Source organism: Argiope bruennichi, chromosome 8, assembly GCF_947563725.1.
Source record: "Argiope bruennichi chromosome 8, qqArgBrue1.1, whole genome shotgun sequence".
NCBI classification, from domain to species: Eukaryota; Metazoa; Arthropoda; class Arachnida; order Araneae; family Araneidae; genus Argiope; species Argiope bruennichi.
Window position 1 is genome coordinate 20,282,109 of NC_079158.1, and position 23,288 is coordinate 20,305,396.

General features: G+C 26.9%; 1 protein-coding gene across 1 annotated transcript in view; it reads left to right on the top strand.

Annotated features, from left to right (window-relative positions):
• The first annotated feature begins 16,098 nt into the window (after positions 1 to 16,098).
• Positions 16,099 to 23,288, top strand: part of LOC129981236 (peroxidase-like) — a 63,134-nt gene continuing 55,944 nt past the window's right edge. Inside the window, exon 1 of the mRNA XM_056091994.1 lies at positions 16,099 to 16,366. Coding sequence (XP_055947969.1) covers positions 16,350 to 16,366 — 17 coding nt within the window. The 5' untranslated portion in view covers positions 16,099 to 16,349. The remainder of the gene's footprint in view (positions 16,367 to 23,288) is intronic.

A 23,288-nucleotide genomic window follows, 5' to 3' on the forward strand; every position in this document is an offset into this window, starting at 1 on the left:
AGACAGAGAAAATACTAATTAAATGAACATGGAGAGAGTTTAAATTAGTCGCGAACAAAAACGAGCACAAAATATTGTTTTAGTAAAAGAAGTATTCAATAATTAATGCTTATACATAAACAAATATAATATGAAAATAATTATATAACATATTCTTATTATCTTTCTGTAGATAAAAATTGCTTTTACAACGGTATTTTTATCCTTGTTTAAATTCCAATTGAACGCACTACTGATTATCTGAAATTTATAATACATATAATATGAAAAAAAATAGGTCTAATTTTTTTCTGTGACTAAACATTTTTATTTTAAATATATCTTTTAAATTAAATAAAAAGGTGAACATCATTTGCAGATACGCACATCTTTTTAATTTTACATAAAAATAATATGAAAATAATAATATAACATATATGAAAATAATAATATAACTAATTTGTCATCTAATTTTTAACTTATGATTTTTGTTAATGTAAGACTAACAGACGAAAAAATCTTTTAATACCGGTGGTTCTGTAACTTCAAAAGAAATCGCAGATAATTGTAAAAGTTTTTGTTTATCCATTTAGGAACATATTGCAAATTATGATTATTTATCACGAAAAATTTTTCAAAGTTGGTTAAACTCAATTTCTTTATGCTCTTCAGAATACATGTTAATTTAATCCCAACAAATACTAAGGAATTCCCCCTTTTCTTTTTACTTCATAAATAAATTTTTCAACAAAATATTAAATTACTGATCTTTCTGCCTAACTGAATGAAATGTTCGCAAAAAAATTATTACAATAAATGAAATTGCTTTTAACCTTTTTGAAATCCAGGTTTAATTGTACTCATTAAGTTTCCTCGTCGTTGTATGTTAATTTAATATCAACTCTTATAAATTGCTTCAGTTATTTGAATAATGGTTGTTATTTAGGATATTATTACCGCCGAACTTAATTTTGAAAATCAGTTCTGTAGATCAGCAACGATTCTTAACTCTTTAACCTACAGGTAAGTAAAAATGGAACGATGCTACAATGAAAAGATCTAAGATAAAAGAAACTGTTTGATTTAAAAGTGTATAAATTCATTGTTGGATATCTACATTTATTGGCGATCACTGTACGTAATAATTTAAAAAAAAATATATTATTCACCTTTACACGATTGGCAGAATGTAAGGCAGACTTATTAAATCATTTATTGACGACAGCCGGAATCAGTGATAATCATCTGTTAATTTACGTTCGATACTTTGTTCTACATTTAATGTCTTTCAAATACGTGAAACATTTTTGTCTTTCTATAAAGAAATTTTTAATTGCGTCTTCAACTAATTCCGTCAGAATCATATAATTCAAAATTATTTTAAATTTGCGTTTCTAACCTTCTTCAATCAATATTTCTCAAAAACGAAAAATTAATATGTCATAATATTTATTGAAATATATAAAACAAATATTTTTTGATCTGAAAATATAATAACAGGCTGAGTCCTAAGAGCCATCACCGGTCACAATACATTCTCTTCCGCAGGAGATAGTCACCCTACTCCAATTTTGTACCTACCAGAGTAGTGAGAACCAACCAAGCCGAAAGTTTTTCATTCCTATTCTTGTGATGTCCAACCGTGATTTTCTTCAGAAGTTATATAATTTGCACTTCAAAAGTGAAAAAATCTGCATCAACTGAAATGCTCTCTTCGTCGTGTTCTCATATATGCACACACAATAATGCATATTTTGTGTTAAGTATTATAACACAGCCTATAAAGTATATCTTTGGATTGCTTGTCTCTGGGAAATGGGCCTCAGAATTTGAATGAAATTGTAATTGAAGACCATATGCTAGATTTCATTTACCAAGTATGCTGAGTTTTTGATTTATCACATTAATAAACCCAAGGACATAAAATCGAAACTAGGACGGATTTAGGCTGAAATTTGACCACTTTTATAATTTTAATGACATAACAATATGCTAAATTTTGTTTCTTTATTCTGATGTATATTCAAGACATCGTGTGCGCATGCATTATGAGAAGAATTTATAAGGGCTTCCTGCTAAATGATATATTTAAAAAGTTGTGACAAATTGATAATGTTTGTGTTCAAGATTACATTCCAACCTAGTTCAGGTAAACAACCATCTCTATGTTCTCAATGTGACTGTCAAATGTCTGTTCAAGATATAATGTCAGAATGCTAAAATTTCAATACTCAGCGTTCGCTATTTTTCAAAACACAAACTCTCCATTACCTTTCTTACTTGGTCAGAAACCACATGCACAAGTTTTTGTATTTTAAAAATTCTATAATATTTTATGTACTCGTTTAAATCTTGTTCATTTTCAAGTAATCTTGCGCACAATCCGTTTTTGATCATTGTACATTTATATGATTTTAACCCTGGTTTGGCGCAAAATAGTGAAAACCTTGGCTATTGCGTCAGAAAAATGGAAGCAAATCAAATCAAATCCAGACGTCTAGTTCGTCGTGATCTTGAGGTAATATGTAGACAAACATAATTCCAAAAATGCTTCTTTTTAAATTGAATATGATCTAAAATGTTGTGATTCAACAAAATCTGGAGGTGGCATTTTTGACTGTACGAAACTTTTTCTTGGTATATCTCATCCAAAAAAATTAAACTAATGCCACTTCTTTGTTTCGTTTATTTGTTTTCTATACATGCACATTTGATTTAAACTATAATCTTCGGTCCAATTGGGATTCAATTTTCCCATTGTTATTTTCTTACACTTCAAATACAAAATAGCGTCTTTTTCTTTTCGACAAACAATACATGCTCTTTCTTTTGTCACCAGACACTAAAGGTTGTGGATTAAAGACGTGAAAACCGTTATCTTCCGGGATGTAATAGCCGGGTGACATCCGGAAGAAGCAGAAACAGAAGAAAGTTCGACAATGAAGAAAGGTATCATTATTGATTTTAAAATATCCTTGGTGCTTTATTTTCACGGAAAACATCCAGGATATTCTGTTCTCTGTGCTCCGAGCAAAGGAGGACGGAAGAAATAAGAAGCGAGCATCGTACCTTCCTTAAATCTGAATAATGTCTTTGATTTTGTCCTGATTTAGATTCAGAAAGATAAAATGTAGAATTTTTATTTGCAAAATAATGCTGAATTTAATTCTTGCATTTTGGATATAATTATTAGTTATTTAATATCTCCCTATAAAATATTTTTACTTTTATTTTTATATTTTTTAATTATGGACATCAAAGATGAATTATATTTGAACTTCTTGGTATTAGTATTGTTATATATATATTGGAAATTGAACGCTGTATTTTTAAATGTTATTGTAATATTTTAACTCAACGTGGTTAAATGTGATTATTATTTAGTAAAATAATAATCACATTTAACATTTTAAAAGTTACTATAATTTAAGAGCACAAAAGTAATTTTTAAATAATTACAATAAAAAATGTACATACCCTTTTTTCTTATCTATAAACATAAATTTAAATTTTCAAAATAATTCGTGATGAAAAGAATTAATTTATAAGCTTCAGTTAGTCCTAAGGCTGTCAGGAAAAAAAAAGCATTCAATTGATACTATTCGATAGCTGGTTATCTGGAAAATGGCCTTTAATATTAAATTCTAAATGAATAAAATATCTATATTAATCGTATTTTTTATAGCTCGTATAATTTATTTGTTGCTTATTCTTCTTTATAATTCATTCTCCTATAATTTCATATCTTTTAATACCATTCTTGTATTTATTGGGAAAATATCATTTAGCCATATCTCGCTCCCCCATAAATTCATTTCATTATTTTAAGACATATGTAAGTACCTATTACAAATTTATAAGCGCTTTTGAGTTTAGTGTTTATTGTTTATAGATTTCTTTTAATCTTTAAATCAAACACCAATATGAACCATCAAATTTAATTGAATTTTTTTTTAAAACTACATTCTTTGTAAGATTTCAGGAAAAATATCAAAAGAAATCGCGAGATTATGATGGTTTAAAAACGATCAATTTAATCGTTTTTAGTCATTATCGCGTGTGTGTGTGTGCGTGCGTGCGCCCGTTTTGGAATTCTACAGGTCAGATCGTTTGACCTAGAGCTACTGAAACTTGACGCATATTTTGAGGGGAAGAATTTGCACCCGGGGACAGTTTTTTGGAAATTTTAATTAGAATTTTCTTGAATTAAAGATTAAGCGAAATTTTGGGATCTTTCCGCTTCAACTTCCAAAAATGTTATCTCACAAAAATGATTTTTACATTGAAGTTCAAAATATTATCTTTTTAATGATACCAATATTTTAACACATAAATTAAGTTTCGATTTTCAATCAATTTTTAAATAAATAATTTAACCACATTTTTCAAAAAATTTTTGCACAAAATAAAATTTAACCTGCACGAGTTCCTTGCATGGGGAAACATTCATTTTTATCAACTGTTGCCATCACATTTGCAGAAACTCAAAATAAAAAAATGAGTTAGCTATCACTGCAAATTAAACCTAGAATATTGTTATTTTCAGCACATGTCTATATTAAATGAAATAAATATAATTTCTAAAAAATAAATGCAAGAGAAATTTTTCTGACTTTTTACAATATCTATATTATTAAATAAATCCGCTTTATTTGAGGCAAATATGGTTTAACATATACACGATATCGACTCTAATAAGGACCCATCAGTTAATTTGTAGATCTTTATTAATAGATATACAGAAATCTGCTTACAAAATTATCTAAATGAAGTAAATAATTGTTTTATGCAACTTCAGTCAATAAATGCATTGAAGAATTACGAATTTTAAATTTTTATACAAATCATTTCTTCTGTGAGTCATATTTAATAAAATTTTCTTTAGGCACTAATATTTTAAATAAGAAAAGTTCTACTCTTTTGCAATTAAAATTGAGTTATGAATATTCTATAAAATCGTGTGATTTTGGACCTCTTCATGGATGGTCTTGAAGAAAATCCGCCAATCAGTGTCAGGAGTTTTCCTTTCCCAAGATCAATTGCTTAAAATAATGAAATTGTTGATTGTCCTAAAATAATGATATTGAAAGCTTTATGGCTCGTTCAGGCTTGCTCTCGGAGGATTGAAACGTTAGATAGTCAAAATAATTTTACTGAATATAATTGTATAGGATTGGTGAACTAAATAAAATTTAGACTTCATAATTGTTTTCAGTAGTACATTTATTGATATATATATAATATAATTTTCTGTATTTATATCTTTTTGAAGACAAAACTGAATTTATAATGAACCAAGGAAATTTTTGGTGAATAATTCTTGGAAATATTACATAAATTATTTTAAAAAAATATTTTGTGACACACGCAAGATTATAGTGTTGAAGGATTCAATTTTCAGTAGTCATTTAAAATATATATATATATATATTTGATTTATGCAAAAATGTTTTTGTATTGATGGAAGTTTTATCTTTATCATTTCAAATTCAAATTTATACATTAAGGTTGCTGACAGCAAATTAGAGATATTATATTTTGTTCATTGTACTATATATAAGACCTTCTATAATAATATGAATCATGTGACTATCGAAATTTGAAAGTTAAAAATATTTTGCTAAAGAAGCTTTTAAGAGACCAAGATACTAAAATTTTCTATTAAATATTTATGTAAGTGTTACTTCTAGTTAACCAGCTGGCTGCCAAAGGTGGCTAGTTATACACTAATAGTAACATTCCGAATTCAACTTGATTGTTTTAGCTCTAGCCCCTATTTCTATACGCTTTTTGCCAAGATCAGGTCAGCTAACGTCAGGTGCAGTCAACGTTTGCGAAAGAATACTGTATATATATGTTCCCAAAATCGACGTTTAAATAATTCTCAGAACAATGTAAATTGCTTTTGTATATTTAGAAAAAAAAGAAACTATTGACGGATTCTATTTTTAGATAATTATCCATGATTTAAATAAACTGCTCAGGAAAAAAAGGAAAACTCCTTTTAAAATAAATCGTAGAAGCAATTACTTGGGTGACAAAATTAAATTGTCAAACAAGCTGAGGAACATTATGGTGGCTCCTAAATTACTAACATCGTCCTCCCATTTTATTTCCAGGTAGAAACTTTCGTGTCTTAAAGCATTTCCTACCAAAACGAATTATATCTGTCGTTTTTCTTAAGCTGCTGTTAAAGGGTGTCTTTTTTTTCAGCTGTCATGTGTCGTAATCAAAGGAAATGTGTCAAACTTGTAACTTTTCAACAATTTGATTAAAGGCGACCGCTGTCACGACTCTTCGTCTTTTACCAGAAAATACGGAAGAGTGATAACAACGGGTCTTTTATAAAGGAGTAACTTTTGAAAATCATAAAAGTGTCTCTCCAAGTGAGAAGTTCCGTTTAACGCTCTAGTTCGCAGGAAGATTCATTTTCTAATTCAGAGCGAAGGTCAATACTTTTCCTTACGTTTCTCATTAACGTTTTGCTTTTTAACGTGAGTTGCCTGAAATCAGACTTTGATTTAACGTATGTCTTAGATTTTAGAGGGAACCCACTAGTTACAACATTCTTTTAGAATCGTTTCGAAGTTTCTTTTTGGAAATTATGGTAAGACCCATAAATAAAAGACCTTGAAAGTTTCAAAGATAAGGAATGCCTTTAAAAAAAGTTCTGAGAAAATTCTACAGAAAACAGGGAATAATGTTTTGCACATAAAGAGCAGAAAGTTACTTAAGTACTAAAAAAATTATTCAGGGAGCAAATTTTTCACATTGTTAAGCATACGTTTAAGCGCTCCGTTATTAATGGACATACACCCACCGTAGGACACCACGAATGTGTGGAGTAAAAGCTGCTGTATAAATAAAATGTAACTCACTTTACCTGTGATATAGTAATCGCTGGGTTAGGTTTCTTCAATTTCAACTACGGTATTTCCTTTTACTGGTGGGGGGTGGCTGTAGTGAGGACTTCAATTTTCACCCATACTATGGTAACGGTCATTCAGATTTCCTATAGGTATGTAGCTCCTTACATACCTAAAAATAAATCCCTTATGATTATTAAGCTGTATCATTTGGTTAAAAATATACCATTATTGTTACTAGTTTCGTATAAATAATGCTACCATCGCAATACTGGTTGCAGTTCGTGTCATACATGCCTTCAAATTCTGCCATTTCAACTAACTTCTGCCAACTAAATTGCAACATTTGAAAACATGATAAAATAGTTTAAACATATCTTTGAGTATGTGTATTAAAGAAACAATTATTAAACATTACGTTAAAGGAAAAAAATTTCTTGTACAATTCAATCATGTCACAGTAGCAAAAGAAATGCTTAGCGAATAAATGTTTTAATTATGGTATATATTTATCGAATTAATTTAAAATTAGAAGAACTATTAAGTCCTTTTAATTTTTTTTTATTCTTCAAACTGTCTGCTTTCGTAAAAAATATAAGATAAACTATATTATGAGTTATATAATTTAACAGTAAATACTACTTTTCAAGTAAGTATTTACTGTTACTCACTTCATGATTTTTATGTAAATCAATTTTTTGATAAACTTTTCAAAACTCTAAAGCCAAAATCTTAGTTTTAACAAATTAATTTAGTAATATGAATAATTGAATTTAGTAATATTTAATAAAACAAAGCTTGATGTTTTTGTTTTCTTTATACGACATTTTAAGACGCTAATAAGATAGGAAAAATGTCATAATCACATGAAAAAGCAATTGCGCCATACCATCTAAATGCACTTGCCCTTTTTCTGTCTTATGAGGCATACTGTTTTTATACCCTGTTAAATAATTATAATTAATTCTGTTCATTTAATAAGTTTTTTTGTTCATGTATTAATTCCTTTAATATTCAGCAATACTCTCTATTACATGACATATCGAATGAAAAATATTACAACTCTCCGAACTTTTGAAATTCTCAGTAGAAATATTAATAAAAAAGGTTTTAATAATAACATAAGTAGAATAATGCGTAATCTACATCAAAAGCCCTAGGGGACAATGAACTGGTGTTTTCTCATGCACAATTTTTGCTCTGTTCGAGGAGAATTTATTAATAAAATTTATTGCCAAGGCAAACATAAAACCAAAGATGGAATATATCTTATATAGCTTGTTTTTTCTATTGTTAAACAGATGAAATAAAAACTTATAAAATTTTTGATGAATTTGGGAAAACCATTTTCAATCTGGATGACTGCCGATGACGTAAACTTGAAAAGTAGGTATTGTACATGATTCTTGGAAAGTAGGCATTGTACAAGATTTTTGAAAATTAGGCATTGTACACGACTTTTGAAAAGTAGGCATTGTACACGATTCTGGAAAAGCATTTCGTGTCTTTTAGATCCTGAAATGCACAATGGCCCTGATGGACCAATGCTACAACATGAGAACAACTGATCATTAATAAATAAATAAAGAGTCTCATTTAAGAAAATTTCCCGGAAGAAGATGTAAAAAGTATATTGCTGAACATGAAGAGTATTTTCGAAAAGCAAACTGTTATGACTTATATTTTATAAAACAAAGGTTTCAAGAATCGTGTATTTTCTTGCACACGCTTGGTTTTGAGTTGATTATAAAATTTATATTGAATTTGTTTTAGAGTACAAATTTATTTTTTTTGAAATGCTGCCTTTTATAAGTTTAGCAATAATAAAAATAAGCAAATGCTTACTTGGATGTAAGGATGTGCTGAGATATATTCACATAATCATGCTGCCAGTATATGTACATGTCATAAAACTACACATGGTCTTATATTGTGTTGGAACATTACATTCATTTTTCCCTTAATAAAGTTTCGAGTATACTGCCACAATCAAGTTAATAATTAAAATGCCATAACACTTTGGATGTGTGGCATGAATATTAATGCATGTCTTTACATTAAATCGATAAATTTACACGATAAATATTTTTGAAGTTTATGTTAGTTTTACTGTAATAAAATTTTTAGAAACTTTTATTGTCGGAATAACATAAAAGAAAAATTTATATTATTTTAATTATCACATTTTTTTTAACAATAAGAATATACTTTAAATTATTTTAAACATTATGAAATTCCAGTTGGCATTGCTTGTATCTGGAATTAAAATGTAATTTTTTTTATTTCATTAATTAATGATTAAAACCTCTAAATATCAAAATATCAGTTACCATCGATAGCACAAATGTACAAAGTTTCAAAATTCTAGAACCTCGGAAAGTGAGGGAAAAGTCAATTATAAATTTCCATCTTAGTTAACATACGTTAAATTGAACATACATTTTAATGTTGTTGAAATGCACAAAAAAGAAATTCTGAAATTGAAATTCTATTTATACTTTTTCAACAAAGAAAAAAATTATTATTTTTTATATTGAATTAACCGAATGATGTCATAATACGTTTCAATAAAATGGAGTTCAATGAAAGAATTGGAGATGAATTATTAAAGGTGTCCAATCCATAGCAAATTTCTATAACATCGTTCTTTTATGTCATTATCACTGTTTTCATTCATTAACCTTCTTCAAATCACTTAAATGTCAATTATGAATAATCAATGCATCAATCCGGTTAGTTAGAAAATGAATTTGAGATCATGTCCTGATATTCAAGATCGTCATTTAATCCTTGCATCCCGGTCAATTACTTTTCTCTGCGGTCTTTAGCTATTAAACTAGGTGAGAGTTATTTTATTATTCTCATCACAGATTGTAAAAATACCATTAAACTTTTTCCTAATTTTTCTGCAACTATCGGAAAATTTCCATTAACAGTCAGTTGATATGTGTCAATACGTGCTCCGATTAAAGTTCCCACCATAATAAATCTCGAACAAAATTGAAATTTATGGTTTATATTCAGTTGAATTTCACCTTCAAATCAACTGATTTTATAAAAATGAGTTTTTAAAGAAAATGATAAAAATAGTAATTTAAATAATAAAACTCTATACATTGACCTACAATTTAATTTAGTAGTTTTTTTTTCAAGGCATTAGTGAGTAATCTGGCAATCGTGACATTAAATTTAAAAGTAATAATGAAACAAATTAGTTGTAATGATAAATTTTAAAAAAATGTTTAAAATATAAAATGTGTTGAAGTAGGTGAAATAGCTTTAACGCCAATTACTTTTTCGATAGTATTTTTATGTTATTAAAAGGTTACCATAAATATTTAGGGTAAAATAAAAATTTTATTATTTGTAATTAAATAACTATGATTTGTGCGTTTAAAAATTTCAAAGAAACGATTTCATTTGAATAAAAAAATTCAATTTTAAAATAATAAGACATTAAAATATCATATCATATTAAGATAATAAAATTTAGAAAATACCATTGACCTAATTATTCGTTACAACATGATCTATCAATACGTAATTTATTTCAGTGCTACTTCATTAAAAGATTTTAGTAATTTTTCTAACAAAATAATATCTATTGTGCTTTTTCAATGAAAATTTCTAAAAAATTTTATAAGAAAGTTAATTACATTAAAAATTAAATTTTGGTTGAATTTAACGGACGTGGATATTATTATTATTTTTAATTATTTATTTCTTGTAGAAATTTTTCTGTAAAAGAAATATTTTTTAAAAAAATCTTAAAACAAAATTTACGAATTAAAAATTACAATTATAAATATTAAATGGTTTATCAGAATTAAGATACTTTAATTCTTCAAAAAACTTCAGATTAGAAATAAGAATGAAATGGCCTATCGACAGAAACTTCAAATATGACAGAACGAATCATTTAATAACACCGTATGTAAACTTATCAGAATAATTATTAATTAGAAATATTTTTTAAAATTTTAATTAACCAATACTCGGATCATTTTAAATATCTATGATTTATTGTAAATATTTTTTTAAAAACTGTCCTTGTCAGTAAACCATTCTTGTTTAGAAAACATTTTTTCATTAGTTTATTAAGGTATAAGTTATTATTTTAAAATAATAAATGTATATACTGGATATCCTTCCAAAAGTAGGAAAAAACTTTTATTTTCCAAAATATTGCACCTAGGCAATATTTTTAATTAAAAAGTTTCATACATAAGGTGAGCAATTGTATGAAAACACTTTGGCTGCTGAGGAGGTTGATAGTATTAAGGTGGAAAAATTAAATGTGTATACATTCCCTCTCAGTGTAGAAATATCAATTAGTAAAATTTTTCTCGTACTTTCAACATGAACACAGTTTCATATTCAAAAAAATATGCATAAATATGATTATTTTTAAATTTAAAGGGACTAATCACAAATTTAAAAGGAAACATTTATTTCTGAAATGCAAATTTAGAACTGAACAGAAAAATTGTCATATATAACTATTTGTCTATTAGTACACCATCCATTCATACGACTCCAGAGAAATTTGCTAATCACGCATAATATTTAGTTTATTGGTTGATATCGAAGTTATAAATCGAATAACTGGACATTTAAAATACCTCAAAGAAGTACTGGAGTGCTGAACAAGAAAATAAAATTTTTTGCTCGCACTTGTGTGTTTTCAAGCAGAATGATATATTTCAATAAATAGAACGTATAGATATTCTCATGCTACATATAATCATAGTATCGGCCTTGTTGTAGAATAATATAAACGTTGGTTTCTGAATTTCCTTCTAGAAAGTTTGTTACAGAACTATTTAGAGATTACAAATTATAGGATCCTTACTTTTCCCACAGAAGAACGGAAAAGAAGAGTCATGATGTACATCTGATGTAAAAATTGTAATTTTACCTTATTTTTAGAATTACCTTCATGCTACAATCTAGAGTTAAATTTTTCAAAACCAACAATGTAGAAAATATTTTAACATAGTAAATTATTCCATAAATTATACAACAATAAAATCGATGTCTAGAATTTTACGATTGAGCCTTATCTTAGGTAAAATCAAATTCTTCTTTTCAATTTGAACAGAAGAATGTTGCTTTAATTGAAATAGAAAACAAATCTTTAAAATATCGCTTTTGAAATGTAAAAATCAGTTCTTCTTACAAGAGAATCATCACCAGTGGAAATTTTCCATAAATATGTGATGTGACATTTTTAGAAATTCTCCTGTTGGTTTAATTTTGTACAACCGTATGTTTATTAGCGATCAGATCATATTCATTTAGTTTTTATTAGTGTTATGTTTCTACTAAGGGATGAATTGTTTATGTCAATACACGCTCTGTAAATCTTTGCCGATAATTTCGAAATATCATTTTTTAAATCAGAAGTGATTACTCAATCGCATATGCTTAAGTATTGTTAAAAGGATACAACTGTATAGGTGTAGAAGGAGCCAATTTTGAACAAATTTATGAGCATTTCAATCAATGTATTATTTCATATTTTTTGAAAGTTAATAAACGCATTATTATTTTCTGATTCTTTCAAATAATCATGATATGTATATTATGCTTCAGCGGAATGTTCGTTGTAATTTCGAAATACCTTTCAGAGGTATGGAAAAATGATTCAACTTAAAAATTTGTGGGTAGAAGCAAGAATTATAAATAGCTGGAAGTGTGAAAAAATATTTTAATAAAAGACGCTGTTTTCGCTAAGGGAGAATAATTTATCTTCCTCCCATACAAGCTAAAGTATTTTCCCATATCTGAATATTTTATTTAATATATTAGTATATGTCTAATTCCAATAAAATATATGTCTAATTCCAATAAACGCTTTCTCTATTCTCTTGGACACCCTGTTCCCGCTAGTGTGGTGTGGAAGTTTGAAGAAATGGTACCAGGTGTCTTCCTCTCCATCTAACCACGGTTCTAAATGACGAGCTCCATCCCAAAATAGCCCTAGTGTTGCTTTAAAACGGGACGTTAATATAATCAAACCCAACTTGGACACCCTGCATATTATACATCTAAACCGATTGATCATCCCACATGCACTCACAGAGCATTCTCATTTCACATTGCTGAAGCTGAATAGTTTTAATTTATTAGACAAGATGAAATGATATTAAATAAAATGCATAACATCATTTCATATATATCGTTTCTCTTTATTATTATTATTAACTGCAGTTGAAAAATATCATGTAGCTTGTATGATCAATAAAATAGCTGATATAAGAAAAATCTTTTTTAAGCATACAAAATTCATTTTTATTATTTCAACCTAAATTTACAAACTGTCCTCAGTTCATAAAAAAAATGTAAATTAAGGAAAACATGTTTACAAAGACGAAAATTATGATAACATGCATTGATCTTCATTTGCAGTTACTCAAGGTATTAATATATTTCTGAATACTTTTATTTATGTAACTCTCAGATAATTTCCCTGTAATTTTTGTCTTTCTGGTTCTCATAATATAAATCTAAAAACAATTATAAAGGCAAATGGCCTTCATTTTTAGAGTTTCAATTTGACTAATTAAGAAAAAAATCTTATCATTTATACTAAACCGAATTATCTCCAAAAAATTATATGACATAAATCTTTTAACTTAATATTTTTGTCTTAGTTTCAGATGAATAAAACAATTTATATGCTTTTAACTTAATAGGAAATCCATGAAATTCGTTATCTTAGTATGTTTAAGTACTTTCCTTTCGATAAATCTTTGCTTATGGTATGAGCATTTTGGAATGTGATATGACACGAAATATATTTAAACAAAAAATATCGCTAAAATAAGAAATAATATTAAAAAGTATTTAAAAGTCTAAATTTTCTAAATTTCAGAGGAGCTGAGTTCCGAAAATATCGAGATCAAAGAAATATTTAAATTCGATGTTTCAAACTTTTGAAAATATGCTCTTAACGAGATGTGCTATACTTAAGGATAATAAAGAATAAAAAAAGAATATAAGAACTTTCCTACTTTGCTCCTGAAAGATTCAAAACAAAGCTATCTATAACGGAGTAACTAATACTTGATCACTCTCCATTTGTTTGGAAAGGGACTATCACCAAATTTATTAATGAATATTGTGATTTATTTTGAATGGAATGATCCTTTAAACTAATAGGCGATATATGCCCCATTGATTCAAAAGATATCTATTTTATTGATAACAAATTCAAAAGAAATTCTAGCTACTTTTTTTCATTTCCATAAGAATGCTTTATTTCTTTTTTGAAGTTGCATAAACTTCTTACGAGAAAATTATGTTTAATTTTTCAAATCTATTAATGCTCTAAATATAGGGTAATTCTATTCTGGTTATGTCATTAACATATTATATTATAAAATTGCACGAATTGTTTTATTAAACAGTCATTGTCGATTTTGTTGTAAATAATGAAGTAACGAAATCCAGACAATGAATATTTGTACATTATTTGTTAATATTTGTAGATATTTATTTTCTGAATTCTTGTCTGAAATAAATGGATTTCCATTCATTATTTAGTATATTCTAAAATTCTTTGTTATGGTGTTCGGTCGATATACTTACTTTGAAGTACGAAATAATAATTAAAATATAAACTCAAAAATACCCGAAATGTCTTTTATTAAACCATGATAATCTAAAATGCGTTTTGTTTATTGCATTTGCAAACTTAATTAATTTTAAAAATAAACTGTTTATATTCTTAGAAATTTATTTACTGAAACTGTAGATAAATAAATGTGCAAGAAATGCGAACCTAATTTAAATCATGAAGGAAATATTCAGTTTAAAATAAAGGCAGTTAAGGACTGATAATGATATAATGTAGATAAATAATCTTAAAAAAAAAAGCTTTCTAAGCAAAATTATTTGAAACAAATAATCAGAGTATCAGACATAGAACGTGGATTATATTACTAAGGAACTGCTATATTTTCTAAATTGCCTCCGTAAACACTCATTTATCATAATAAATGAATGTTTACGGAATTGCAATAATAAAGAGTAATTTGAAGCAAACTCAATAATTATGTGTGAAGTGAAATTTTGGGGATATCATTTCGTCCCTTGGTTCGGATCAGGAGGAGAGTTATGATGAAATATTTTTTTAATAACACTATCCTAAATGTAAATATTAAAACTATATAAGTATCCTAAGATCACTTGATTCTAATGTAAACATTTTAACTTTATTAAATAAATATTTTAACTACTTAAAAATCCTTAATGCAAATATTTTAACTATGAAAATATCATAAAATCACTTTTTCCCTTTCTAATTCAAATAATTGCAACAATATTCTCGTCAACTATTTTTTTATTTTGTCATTATTTACAAATTACAAAAAAAAAAAAAAAAAAAAAAAAAAAATTCACGTAAAACAAAGATAGACCATTTCTATTTAAAATATCACAATAAATGAAAAAAAAAGTATTTTCGAGTTTTTCAGCTATTAAGTCATTTTAAAATATCTAAAACTAAACAATGGTAATTGATTATTTAAAATTTTTGAATAATTGATAAATTTAACAAATTAGTATATTTATTTTCTGTAAATGCTAACCACGCAATTTAGTTTCATGCATTAAAAAAAGTTATATTTTGAGAAAGGAAATGAATTGGTCTTCCTGTTATAGATTGGTTTTATTTTCGAAAATGACAAAGAAACAATTTTTTCTTCATTTTTTTTCCATTCATATTTGCATAATTTTCTAACTGATTTGCAACAGGCGATGCATTGTTACAGCAAGTGTGACATCCTTTCCGTAAATCAAAGGGAAAAAACAAAACAAAAATGTCAACAAGAGAGACTTCTATTAAATATTCACGGTTTGTTAAACCCATACGAATTTTTCAGTTGTGCAAAAAAAAAAAAAAAAAAAAAAAAAGAGGAGATTCAAAAAAAAAAAAAAAATATTTAAATAGGTTGTCAATTTATAAATCAAACAAAAAAATTACTGAATAAGTTATTTTGCATGTCAATCACCGGCCAAAATCCATTTAAAAAATAAGACAGCGATGGACTCCAGTTGGCAAGGAAGAACCCTTTCGCAGGTGTTTTTCTTCTTTTGATTTGTATGCGGTCCCCCAACCTATATTCCTTTCCCCCTATAAGACGGCGCGCCTCGAAAATCGGGTCGTTCGCAAAAGGATGTGGCTCTGGGGATGAAAACGAGGCTAACCCGCTGGACATCGAACCACGTGACTGAAGGGTAGCAGATAGAGAGAAAAGATTCGGATAAAACAAAACCGTTAACAGTCGAATATTCTTATCCCACTGTGAGAACGCATCTCGAAGGGGACGGACACTTTTTTTCGCTCTGATCCTACGTTCCGCACTGGATCACTGAGAGTCGTTTCAACTCGTGCTGGAGGATAGTGTTCAGTGTCTTCGCGCAGCTCACTGGGATTCAATAGTTGGACACTTGTTGCTGAACACTATTTTTGGACTTGAGTGATATTCTCTAAGTGCCATGATTAGTAATTGGAGGTAAGATAAATTTTTTCGAACTCTTTTTATATTTTTAAACGGCATAATTAAATTACCTATTTTTAAATCACTGATAATTATAAACTAGTCATATATATTAATCTAAAATTTTAATTTTACTTTAACCATTTTTGGAATAATATATATTTTAAATACTATGTATTTTTAATTTTAATTTTTTAAATTTTCTACGAATGAATAGGGGTATCTACTTCATCATCCTCAAATATGGCAATATAATCTTGCACTAAATTTTATTATTTTTTTTAAAAAAAAATTATAGTTTTTCATATATTTTTCCAAAATTTAATTTATATCCAATTAAAATTACAAGAAATTGAAAATATTTAAATAATTTGCCAGAAATGCTAGAATATTTTTATTTGCTTTAAACTAATGAATGTATATTACTAAAATCTTAATTCACTTATTTTTAAAAGAATACCATTTTCGGTACTTCAGAATTATTTATGCAAGTTTTTTATTAAAACATATAAAATGTGGAAAAAAAAATACCTGCTACGTTAGACTAGATGAAATTAGGAAAACTTTAAGACATTTAAGTCCTCGGTTGTGGATACCTTATCAAGGAAATAACGATTTTTTTAATAACACCTTTTCCAAAACCCTCATTTGATATACAGTAACTGTCACACACAGTTCTTGAGGAATTTCCGCAGACCGATTAAATAGGAAAGAAAACGCTTTTCTAAATAGCATTAAATTGTTACTAGAATTCATAATAGAGTAATTGCTTGAATTTTTCTCTCGTTGGTTATCGTCACGTCACTTTCTTATAAACTGGTTCGAAGCTCTCCAGTTTCTAACAAGCTGTTAATGATGAAATTGAATGCAGCCAATTTACAAACATTATACTCGTGATAATTTCCACTCTTATCGAGATACAGGGAAATGGATAAACATTTTCTTCCTGAAGGAAAAGTATTATGTTATTTAAAAAAAAATGGGTGCCTATTATTTTCTCATTATAAAAGATTAAGCATGAAAAAATATATAATTTCAATGTTAAATGTATTGCAATGTTAAGTAAAGCGTCTAACATTGAAACAATTACTGATGATGTTTTCTGTGTGTGCATTAATTAATATATTAATTCTTCTTTGGATACTCAAATGCTGAATATTTAAAAAATATTCTTCTTTGGATACTCAAATGCTGAATATTTTAAAAATATTCTTCTTTGGATACTCAAATGCTGAATATTTAAAAAATATTCTTCTTTGGATACTCAAATGCTGAATATTTCAAAAATATTCTTCTTTGGATACTCAAATGCTGAATATTTCAAAAATATTCTTCTTTGGATACTCAAATGCTGCATATTTAAAAAATATTCTTCTTTGGATACTCAAATGCTGAATATTTTTAAAAAAATATTCTTCTTTGGATACTCAAATGCTGAATATTTTAAAAAATATTCTTCTTTGGATATTCAAAGGCTGAATATTTGAATCTTCCGTAATTAAGAAGATATTTTTATTTAACAAAACTTTTTGTTATAATTCATTTTACAGTAAGACAAGCTGGGTTTTAATTATAGGAAGAAATAGCTTCGCCATTTTAACTATACCCTTTAATTTTCAAAATTCTATTTTGAAAATTAACAACTTCTTGGGATGATCAATGAATAAATAATATGTTATTTCAATTTATATTAAGATTGTAAATTATACTATAAATTTTTATGCGTACTGTGCACTGTTAAGGAACTGCATAGCATACATTCATCTACACATACTTCACATATTAATTTTTGAACTAATCCATATAACATAAAATTTTTTTAATAACTTTTATGACATAATTGTGTAACGAGAGTCGCACTGAAGAATGGAATGCAAGAAATATTTTAAAATTTAGCTGTCAAATAATTTCAATATTCAGCAACAATGTAATCAAAAATTCTTATAATTTATCTTACATTACTTATTTTCAGTACTTAAACGGAAAAATTTATCAGCCTAAAATGATTTATACTTTTACTAAGGTAAGAATTTTTTTTTTTTTTTTTTTGAAATGACCGATATATCCTCATCTATTTTAAACTCTTTCTTTTTCTCTTATATAAATGCATAATACCTTTTTATAAGAAGTAATATTCTATATAATAATGGAAAGGTTAACAAATCTGAAATGAGAATTGTAGATTTAAATTTAAAAAAATCGTCGCAACTTTAAAATTAATCGCCTTTTATTTAATAATATATTTTATTTTTTCATTTAATTGATGAATAAGAAAGAAATTTCTTACTTCATCTCTTTCAAGTTTAAATTTTAAAAACATGAATTATTTGTTTTCATTCTGGTTGTATCTCGGCATTAAATGCACTCTTTATGCGCATACCTTAAATATCAAAGACATTCGCTTGCAAACACATGCAAGCCTAATCTTTTCTTAGCTGCTATTACCGCTTATTTTACATGCTTTGTAACGCATGCAGAACATTAATCTAAATTAAGTAAGAAACCGCTCTAAACGGAGAGATCGCATCATTAAAACTCACCATGTCGAGGATGTTTAAGCATCATCTCACGTACATTAAATGAGTTGTTATCATTAGTTCAACAAATTGAATAGAAAAAAAGAAGAGTAGAAGAAACAAAGACTTCACACCTAAAAAGAAAATTGTTTCTTAAGGATGAATGGCCTTTTAATGAGTGTTGTGCATAGAGTTTAGAGGAAAGTTGATTTAAAAGTGAAAAATGAAAATAGATGTCATTGATTTGCAGATAAACTTTTGGACTGTTGGAAAGTTGCTAGACAAGAGTTTTATCTGAGATACTACTAGAGATATTTAAATAAAACAAAAGCTGAGTAATAAATTCTTTCTCTAGAGGTAAAATTAATGATTTTTAATAACCGATATAAAGAATCTATAAGAATCATGCCAACTTGATAAAAGTTTCTGGTTAGGTAATATTTTATCAATTATCGGCTATGATAAGAAACGATTATTAATAAAAACAGCGGGAATAATCTCTCCGAAACTTTCCTGAAAACTACCTAATAAAGATGTTTTTCCTCCCAACATAAAAATTGTGAAAATAGAGTAAAACCATGAATATCATAAGTGCTCAGATTTTTCATTTCAGAGACTAACATATAAGCTTTTTGAGCATCGTAATAGAGTAACTCGGACAGACGCTGTGTTTAGAGTCTGTCCAAGTATGAATTTTTTTTTATTAAAATCAAAATTTGACATAAAACTACAAATTTTCACACAACATCAAATACCTAATTTCATTTATTTGAATCAATGAATTTCCGTGTTATCGCTTTCATGCGAAAGAATAGACCAAAATACTGTCAATCCGTGTCAGATTTAATTAATACTTTTCTATACTTTAAATGCTATAACTGTGTGCCAAACATTATCTGTCTTTTTTACTTCCTCGTACACGAAGTATAGAAAAAGTGTTGTAATCATTAACAAATTCGAACTCTTATCTCCACGTTTTGGACCTCCTGAATAAGAAAAACGCAGGTTTGGCATTATGTCTAATCCAACAAGGAATTGACCGTCTGTGGGTCATGTTTCAGAAACATGTAGAAGAAAGAACTAAAAAAATCAATGACTTAATTTTATCAAATTTGGTATATGATTTTGAGAATATATATTTTGGTCAAATTTTGGTTTCAATCGATTGGTGGAAAATACCTCGAAAATACAAATTCATCCTTACGCGAAAAAATTTTTGGGAGTCCAGATTCCTGCTGCTCCTTTGGAATAGTAGTGGTCGCTTGTACAGATTGACGAACATTATTTGTATGGATTTATTCCAAATTTGACACAAGTCCAGAAATTTGGCACTGTTCAGAAAAAGCATTGTTTGAAATATGCGTGTGTGTATCTACGAACACGATAGCTCAGAAACATGATCAGTTAGAAGAATGTGTTTTAATTCGCTACTTTTAGACAAAAATTGCAGATATTTATCAAATTTTAGATGAAATAAGGCAAAAAAATCTTTTTTGGTTTAAGACTATGTGTTCATTATAGCTTATAAAGGCAAACAAAGATTGATGAGATTTCAGAATGATAGACGTACGTTAAAGTTTCGAAAAGAAATTCATCCCAGAACTTACTTTATATTCTATTTAGCGAAAAGTGAAAGTTTAGAAAAATGAACTAAGATTAGTTTTCAAATGAATTCATTCATAATTTTAACTAATTTTATTTAATAAATGAATGAAATGCTTTGGAAGAAATGCTAACGCAAGCGTTTTACTGTGTGTGACACAAAGGTGGGCCAATTTCTTTGGGAAGTCATTTATTTCATATTATATTTAAAGAATAGTAAATACCAGCAAAAATGACGTCTCTATCACCGCACACAAATAAGACAAAATAATGTGTTTTGTTGCATATATTCCTTAAATTATAAGAAAATATGAAGTTTCGTTTCGGATTCGCTCTGATAATGCTATATGAAAGTGTTGGAAAATGTCGGTAATATAATACTGCCAATGATATTTTTAAAATCATTGATTTTCTTTATGAAGATAACAGCTAACTAATTTTCTGTAATACTAGTGCATAAATAATATTTATTAGGAATTAAGTACAAAATAATTCTGCACTTAAATTTCATTCTTATGCTATTATCTTAAAGAAAGTGTTTAGTTTCCATAGTGAAAATTTAAATATTCTTTAACTTTTTAATTGCAAAATGTCATTCCGTATTTTCAATATTATATATACGAAAGTATATTAATATTTAAGTAATTAATATAAACTACTGAAATTTTTAAACAAAATATCCAAATGTCTGCCTTTTTTTATTTATTGATACTATTAGAGCATTTTTTAAATCTAATATAAATGAAAAATTGATCTATCTAGCTGAACCTCTTCCTTATAAAATGGTTTGCTGTAAATGTAATCCTAATTTTTGTTACTTTACCTAAAAACATCCAAGTAAAAATTAGTTTTCAAAAGATGACATTTTCTAATTCGTCTATCTAATATTTGGCAATCGAATTAAAATAAAGAATATGTTTTAAGTAAAAAGTCATGATCATAAAAATAATAAATTAAAAGTTACTTCTTGGAGACATGAAATCTTAATAATGAAATAATTTTTTATTTAATAAAATACATGCTCTTTTATTTCTCTAAAAGGTCAATTAAACATTATATATAATGGGAAAAAAATCTCTAAACGATTGTAACAAACTATTATAGAATAAATATAAAACTTTGTATGGAATTCCATTTTTTTTTTTGTAAGAAAAAAATTTTGTCCTAATATATTAAGACATATGTTCTGAACAGCTAAGTTTTATTTAAAATTCTTCTTTTTAGATAGATATGCTTTTAGAATTGATATGCAGGCTTTCTTTTCTAAAAATTAATATTACTTTTCTTCTAATTCTAGAATGAATACAAATCTGAAATTCTAAAAACATCTATGGGAAAATTAGCTGTAAAATATATCATTCTGGAACGATTATTGAAATGCACAAATTAATACCTATCTACAACCATATATTTCTATGAATACGTTCATCAAAGAAATTCGTAAGTGAAAAAAGAATAAGAAAGAATTCTTTTACTAAAGAATATATTACAGAACAAATCTAAAATATTTTATAGAATCGAATATTTCTTATTTTTGTTCATAAAAAAAAGTTGAATTTTAAATCTATATATTAACACATTATTCAGTACAGATATTATTTATTTAATTTCCACTGTTTGTATAATAACTAATATGCCGGTTTCCTTTTTTAAAACTATTATTTTTTTTTCTTTCTAATTCTAGAATATCTTGCATCTAAACTCTAGAACATCTATAGAAATTAAAATTGCTAAAATGTATCATTCTGTAACAATTATTAAAATGCACAAATTAATTACCTGTCAATATGTTCGTGTATTTCTACGAATTCGTTCGCCTAAGAGCAACCGTTTTTCTTTTTACCTGTTATTGAAGTAACAATGTAAAAAAATAGTTCTAAATACGAACAACCGGTTAACAAGCGGCGAGACGTCTTGAACTTGAACTTCAGAGAGAAGAATTCACTGAGATTTTTTATTTTCAATCTGTATGTTGTCGGTCACTGGAAAAGTAATGACTTTTAAATGAATTCTGAACATAGAGTCATCTTTCATTCTGATGAATGGTTTAATTTTCCATTTATATTTCTATGTTTACTGAGAGTAGCACCTGTACGATAGGTTGAAATTAAAGAAATGAAGTAAAAAAATCTTAAACACAGTTTCATTAATGTGCTGTAAAAAGCATAGTTTTTAAAATTCCTTTATCTACTTTTTAGAATTAAATTTGTAATTCACAACCGTAAATATTGTGGAATCCTGAATTTTCTTTCTAAATTCACTACTAGATTTTAATTGGTATACAGAATATAGTATCAAAATTTATTTTTAATTTATAATTTTCTAAATATATTAAAATAGTATACAATTATCACCAAGAGCACACATGTATACAATATTTCGAAGCTCTAGCATACAAGCGTGAAAAATTCGGACACAAACTTTCTAAATTCGAAAGTATTCTACTTTTTATTTTAATTTTAAAAGAAATAAAAGCTTCAAGAATTTATTTCAAAATTTTAACTTTTGAATGAAATTAAAATATAAAAATCAAATATTTTCAAATAAAACAACAATTGGAGGGAAACGGGATCTAAGTTTGTAAATCAAATATAGCTTGGAAACGATGAGATGAAGTAATTAATACAATTTTGTTCCTTTTTATAACAATATTTTTAATTACATTTATTTGAATCTCAAGTATAAGTAAAATCCAACGAAAACCTCTTCTTTTCAATTTTTTTTAATGTTCCAAAGCAAGTATGTTTTTTAAAATTTTTTTTAAAAGAATAATCATTACGATGTTTAAAACTACCGATAGTACCCTTGCGTCTAGTGGA